Below are 7,418 nucleotides of genomic sequence, written 5' to 3'. Positions count from 1 at the left end.
GTTTTTCTTAAATTTTTTACTATGTTCTACATTGTAGAATAATAGTGAAGACATCAAAAACTATGAAATAACACATATGGAATCATGTAGTAACCAAAGAAAGTGTTAAACAAATCTAAATACATTTTAGTTTTTGAGATTCTTCAAAAGTAGCCACCCTTTGCCTTGATGACAGCTTTGCACACTCTTGCTTGGGCCGAGAAACATGGAAATCTGTCCTTTCGGCTGATGAGTCCTTTTATTTTATTTTTGGGACTCTTCCCAGTGTCTTTGTGAGATGCAGAGTAGTAGGTGAACGAATGATCTCCGTATGTGTAGTTCCCACCGTGAAGCATGGAAGAGGAGGTGTGATGTTGTGGGGGTGCTTTGCTGGTAACACTGTCTGTGATTTATTTAGAATTCAAGGCACACTTAACCAGCATGGCTACCACAGCATTCTGCAGCGATACGCCATCCCATCTGGTTTGAGCTTAGTGGGACTATCATTTGTTTTTCAACAGGACAATGACTCAAACACACCTTCGGTCTGTGTAAAGGCTATTTGACCAAGAAGGAGAGTGATGGAGTGCTGCATTAGTTGACCTGGCCTCCACAATCACCAGACCTCAACCCAAATAAGATGATTTGGGATGAGTTGGACAGCAGAGTGAAGGAAAAGCAGCCAACAAGTGCTCAGCATATGTCGGAACTACTTCAAGACTGTTGGAACAGGATTCCAGGTGAAGCTGGTTGAGAGAATGCCAATAATGTGCAAATCTGTCATCAAGGCAAAGGGTGGCTTCTTTAAAGAATCTAAAATATATTTTGATTTGTTTAACACTTTTTTGGTTACTACATGATTCCATATGTGTTATTTCATAGTGTTGAGGTCTTCACCATTATTCTACAAACGGAGAAAATAGAAAACATAAAGACATTTTTTTTAATGAGTATGTGTGTCCAAACTTTTGACTGGTACTGCATATCTGTATAAAATAGTTGACATATTACTCATAAGTACTAAAGTACACGTTGGTATGAATCACATAATTGGCGAAGACGAAGAAGGATAAAGTGGCTGTGCAAAAGGCAAAACATATCTATCTATATAGAAATCCTTTAAAACACAGAGACCCTGTATCGTGGTCTGAGTGGAGCATGAAGAAAAGTACAAATTGACAGTTGAGTGAAAAGTTAGGTGGGTGGCATCCCAAATGGCACCCTATTCCCTATGCAGTGCACTCCTTTTGACCAGGGCACATAGGGACCTAGTGCACTGCATAGGGAATAGGGTGCCATTTCGGGCAAAGCCTCAGTTATCAATTAAGACAGTGAGTGTTGGTTGTTTATGCGGTCTCTTTCTTCTCCTTCTGGGCAGAACGACGGATCTTCATCTCAGTCAGCTGGATGTAACGGAGAACGTTGGTGTCTGGAATACAAAAGACATAAAAAAAGGATGCTTTAGGAAAAATAAACATTACATCAACCGATTAATTAATGTTGATTAAAACCCCTGGGTTGTTAGGGTCAACTTTCGCCAGTTGAGTTATAGGTTTTTAAATCTATCAATCTGGTTGGGGGTTAGCCAAAATGGCTGACATCCAGTTGGACTTGAAGTCACTGCCATGCTCAATTCCATTTTAATTATTTTATTTATTTATTTTGAATTTTACCCCTTTTTTCTCCCCAATTTCGTGGTATCCAATTGTTGTAGTAGCTACTATCTTGTCTCATCGCTATAACTCCCGTACGGGCTCGGGAGAGACGAAGGTTGAAAGTCATGCGTCCTCCGATACACAACCCAACCAAGCCGTACTGCTTCTTAACACAGCGAGCATCCAACCCGGAAGCCAGCCGCACCAATGTGTCGGAGGGTACACCGTGCACCTGGCAACCTTGGTTAGTGCTCACTGCGCCCGGCCTGCCACAGGAGTCGCTGGTGCGCGATGAGAAAAGGGCATCCCTACCGACCAAGCCCTCCCTAACCCGGACGACGCTAGGCCAATTGTGCGTCGCCCCACGGACCTCCCGGTCGCGGCCGGTTACGACAGAGCCTGGGCGCGAACCCAGGGACTCTGATGGCACTTAACCACTGCGCCACCCGGGAGGCCCCCATTTTAATTACCTGTCTCGACTGTACCTCCTGGAAAATAAATACGCTTTTTTTTTTTCTCGATTCCAAAGAAACAAATCCATTTTTTTAGAAAATGGTGTATCAAATGGTGTATCAAATGGAATAATATGTGAAATGAGCATAGGGTTAGCAGACTAGCCAGCCTCACCTGCTGGCTGCTGTTTGTGGGACTCCTTGAGGTAGTGAAGGGCCTTGTGGAAGTCTCCTAGGTGATAGTAGGCCACTCCAGAGCGGTACAAAGCCTTGAAGTGGTCCCCTTCCTTACGCAGTACCTTCAGACAATACTCCTTCACACGCTCATAGTTGACCAGCTCCATCTGCAACAGGCACGCTGGGAGGAGAGAGAGGCACAATGGCGTGTAATTCATGGATGCCACAGGAAGCCAGGCCCCGCCCCCAAAAAGAAAATTGACCAATCATGTTTTTTCTGTAAACATACATAATTATGCATTTTATCTGTCTGTGTTTCATAAATGTCCATTAATTCGCAACAGGCTAAATGTATATCACTGGAGAAAGCATCTGGACAAAACTGGGTCCCTGCTTTATCAGTATGTGTAGTTCATCTATCTGATGCTGTCTGGTCAAAAAGAGTATGACACTGTTGTCGCCCATAGCATTGAATGCAAGGGAAGCCAGCGAGCATATGGCCTCTCTCGATAAAAAAATATTTAAAAAATAGCCAAACAGCGTTGAGCTAAACCGTGTGATCTCAGCTGTGAATGGTCCTGAAGCACAGGGATTTGGATTTGGACTTGTGGTTTTACTTAATTTTTTGTACTGGCCAATGATTATAACAGTGATTCTGATCCAACCATAAATGAATACGTGTTCCTGGCCTGAGAGGATGGAAGTTCAACATGCTAACTAGCTAGCCTGGTGCATTGTTTCCCATGAAAGGAAATTACTCACTGGTAACCCCCAAAGCCAATTCTTCCTTTGGCTGCCTCTCCTTCCAGTTCTCTGCTGCCAATGACTGGAACGAACTGCAAAAATCTCTGAAGCTGGAGACTCTTACCTCCCCCACTAGCTTCAGGCACCAGCTGTCAGAGCAGCTCACAGATCACTGCACCTGTACATAGCTCATCTGTATACAGCCCATCCAATCTTCCACATCCCCATACGATATTTATTTATTTATTTATCTTGCTCCTTTGCACCCCAGTATCTCAACTTGCACATTCATCTTCTGCACATCTACCATTCCAGTATTTAATTGCTATATTGTAATTACTTCACCACCATGGCCTATTTATTGCCTTACCTCCCTTATCCTACCTCATTTGCATATGCTGTATATAGATATTTCTACTGTATTATTGATTGTATGTTTGTTTACTCCATGTGTAACTCTGTTGTTGTTTGTGTCTAACTGCTTTGCTTTATCTTGGCCAGGTCGCAGTTGCAAATGAGAACTTGTTCTCAACTAGCCTACCTGGTTAAATAATGGTGAAATAAATAAATCATTAGGCTAGAGTGCAAGCAGGGTGTCACCAGGGTGTACTGGTGACAGAGTCATAGACCGTTTAGGAAACATTTAAGAGGAGGCTGGCATTGGTGTTTCTCTACGAGTAGGGTGAGTCAACATGTGTTTTCTACTTGCACCAACACACACACACATACACAGAAATGAGTAACATGGACAGCCACATCATATTTAGCTTTTGTTGATTGGACTAAATAGTTTTTTGGTATCTTTTAGTTGTCACTGTATTAGACGAAGCAGAGGTGATTTGATGATGTTGAAATGGTGCTGGAATAGTGGAGGCAGTTCCTGTTTTCTTTGTGACTTCCTGTAACTTTCCATGGTTCTAAATCAATAGTTGGTTTCGTGATTTCCGAAAGCATTAACTTCCTAGACAACGCTGTAGGTCACGCAAGATGTTTGGTGGGCTTCACCAGACAAATGTTGCTCTCCGGTTTTGTGATGAAATAAAAGTAGTTTAATTTATTCTGCTGTCTTCTTATTGTCTCGGACTTAGGCCTATACAGTGCCTTCGGGAAAGTACTCAGACCCCTTGACTTTTTCCACATTTTGTTATGTTATTCTAAAATGTATTAAATAAATAAAAATCCTCAGCAATCTAAACACAATACCACATAATGACAAAGTAAAAACAGGTTTTTAGAATTTTTTGCAAATATATATATATATATAAAGAAAAAACTGAAATACCTTATTTACATAACTATTCAGACCCTTTGCTATGAGACTAGAAATTGAGCTCAGGTCCATCCTGTTTCCATTGATCACCCTTGAGATGTTTCTACAACTTGATGGGAGTCCAGCTGTGGTAAATTCAATTGATTGGACATGATTTGGAGAGGCACACACATGTCTATATAAGGTCCCACAGTTGACAGTGCATGTCAGAGCAAAAACCAAGTCATGAGGTCGAAGGAATTGTCCATAGAGCTCCGAGACAGGATTGTGTTGAGGCACAGATCTGGGAAAGGGTACCAAAACATTTCTGCAGCATTGAAGGTCCCCAAGAATACAGTGGCCTCAATCATTCTTAAATGGAAGAAGTTTGGAACCACCAAGACTCTTACTAGAGCTGGCCACCCGTCCAAACTGAGCAATCGGGGGAGAAAGGCCTTGGTCAGGGAGGTGAAAAAGAATCCGATTGTCACTCTGACAGAGCTTTAGAGTTCCTCTGTGGAGATGAGAGAACCTTCCAGAAGGACAACCATCTCTGCAGCACTCCACCAATTAGGCCTTTATGGTAGAGTGGCCAAATGGAAACCACTTCTCAGTAAAAAGGTACATGACAGCCCGACTGGAGTTTTTCCAAAAGGCACCTGAAGACTCTCAGACCATGAGAAACAAGATTCTCTGGTCTGATGATACCAAGATTGAACTCTTTGGCCTGAATGCCAAGCGTCACGTCTGGAGGAAACCTGTCACCATGCCTACAGTGAAGCATGGTGGTGGCAGCATCATGCTGTGAGGATGTTTTTCAGCGGCAGGGACTGGGAGACTAGTCATGATCGAGGAAAATATTAACGGAGCAAAGTGCAGAGAGATCCTTGATGAAAACCTGCTCCAGAGTGCTCCGTTGAAATATTTTTTTTTTTTAAATAAATTAGCAAAAAAATCTAAAAACCTGTTTTCGCAATATCATTATGGGGTGTTTTGTGTGTAGATTGATGACGGGAAAAAAACAATGTAATCAATTTTAGAATAAGGCTGTAAAGGTAACAAAATGTGGAAGAAGTCAAAGGGTCTGAACACTTTGTTTATCACAGTGGCAAGGCATCAGAACTAACAGGTTATAGAGCAGACAACGCAATTATCCCAACACAGGTTGTAATATGGCATTTTTTCCCGGGCTTGACTTCCCCGGTGATTTTCACCTACCCACCACTACAGAATTATTAAAACAATTCATTTGAATTTGGCGAAACAGAAATTAGATGTGAACGGCTACAGACAGTATAAAAGTAAATGTCAATCTGTCAATCTTAATGCCTATATTGGACAGCAGGTTTAGTACAATTCTAAGCACAGGCATTTGGAAATGCTGGCAGGTGACTGGTGAATATCAGGTGCATATTCAGAGATTATTTTCTCAGCCACGTTTAAACGTTATAATAAGCCTACAATTAATCATGGCGGGATGGACAATGGACATAATGATGGTGGTTATCATGATGATGAAGATGGTGATGATGATGATGATGATGATGGTGATGATATAGGGCAATAATAAACCATTAGATCTGCAGTCTGTAATATGTGGGGCGATATCGAACCCCCATGTCCTTATATAATACAATAGAACAATTACGTAACGATGATCACATACCTGCCAGACTGTTGTAACACTCCAGCTCCGCGTTCTCCATGGCACCTTTCTGCTCGTCCGTCAGGCTGTCTGATTTGGTCATAGTAGGCAGCACAGAGGAAGGAGACTTAGAGCTGGCTTCAGGGTCTCCCAGCACCCGGCACAACCCCTTCATCTCTAATAAAGCACGGTGGTACTTGCCAATCGCCTCCCGGTACTTCTTATCCTTGTAACACTGTGTGCCTTGCGTCTTGAAGTCAATGGCGCGCTTCACAACGTCCGCGGGTTCGGACCGTTCAGAATTAGGCGGTTTGACAGCGGAGCTGGCGTGCTGGTGCTGCCGACCGCCGTGTTGCTGGTATCGGGCATCCCTGGGTCGGTTACCGGGAGGCTGAGCACACTGTTGCAGCTTCGGGGTACCACTGATGTTGAGGCCGCCCGTTACCGTGACACCATCCACTCTAGAGATGCCATCATACCCAGTCTGGTTTACACTCATCTTCTCGATAATAAATTAGACTACTTATTCGACGCGCTTTACACTCAAATGATAGCCAAGTCGACACAACGTCTGTCTGGTTATTCTAGGGGAAATATATAGATTCAGTCCTGCATCGTACCCGGTTGTCTTCACTGTTTTCGTGCATCCCCTGTTTTCTACTTGTGGCGCAAAGTGGTCTGGCGCTAGGCAACACTGGTGCCAGCCTGTGACACCTCACTCGCACGTTACAGCCTGTATCTTTTATTTTCCAGTCTTCTGGTGACGGTGGAATCGGCCGTGCGTGCTTCCGACTCTCCTTTTCCTTATATAATCATGATTCTAGAATCTCTGCCATGGATTTCTTTCGACAAAAGCCTGATGCGTGGCGCATCTCGCTTCTTCTGTAGCCTGTAGCCTACCTCAAAAAGAAGAACCGCAGCAACTAGATAATGAATGCCGATAACAAGCTATGCCTCGCGTTTGTGTGTTCAGCAACCTGTTCCCTATAAAAATAAATTTAAAAAAAGTCAGATATATTGCGCTCATATGTGCGCAGAGGCCGTGTAGATTTGTGGTGCGCGCTCCGTGGTCCCATGGGTACCATGATGTCATCCCGAACAGTCACTTAGGGCAGCCCCCCTACTATCATTGCAGGCTGATGGTCAATCTACTGCGATAGAGGCAGATATCTATCCAGGACATGGTCATACGGGTTTCTTTTGTATTATTATTTAGTCTAGGCTACTATTCAGATTCAGCACCACACCCATGTGGACATTGCAGTGCAAAAATAAATATCCCTACATAGACACTGACCACTTGAAGTGCAGCTGTTAGGGTGCGTCTAGAAGTTCTGCCACTTGGGCGGAATGAATCCCAGATGAGATGTAAATGTCAGTCAGTCACTGACCCCTTGAGGTCCGCATTCTGCCTTGTAATTAAAGGCTATAGGCCATGTGGTGTTCAGACACACCCTTTCATTCCAGGGCTTTTCAACAATATCCCATTAACTGCACGACTCAGATAAGCCTATAAC

At 43.4% G+C, this 7,418-nt stretch overlaps 1 protein-coding gene across 1 annotated transcript; it reads right to left on the bottom strand.

The window, feature by feature from the left end:
* Nucleotides 1-891: 891 nt before the first annotated feature.
* Nucleotides 892-6,989, bottom strand: LOC112236406 (tetratricopeptide repeat protein 9A). The gene is made up of 3 exons (XM_024404990.2): nucleotides 5,923-6,989; nucleotides 2,262-2,444; nucleotides 892-1,408 (listed from the first exon to the last, which is right to left on the bottom strand). Exons 1-3 carry the CDS (start codon nucleotides 6,398-6,400, stop codon nucleotides 1,326-1,328), a joined length of 744 nt encoding a protein of 247 aa, XP_024260758.2. The 5' UTR covers nucleotides 6,401-6,989; the 3' UTR covers nucleotides 892-1,325.
* Nucleotides 6,990-7,418: the final 429 nt, after the last annotated feature.

This window comes from Oncorhynchus tshawytscha, linkage group LG08 (assembly GCF_018296145.1).
Source record: "Oncorhynchus tshawytscha isolate Ot180627B linkage group LG08, Otsh_v2.0, whole genome shotgun sequence".
In the NCBI taxonomy this organism is placed as follows: Eukaryota; Metazoa; Chordata; class Actinopteri; order Salmoniformes; family Salmonidae; genus Oncorhynchus; species Oncorhynchus tshawytscha.
This window is presented reverse-complemented; position numbering and strand designations above follow the sequence as displayed.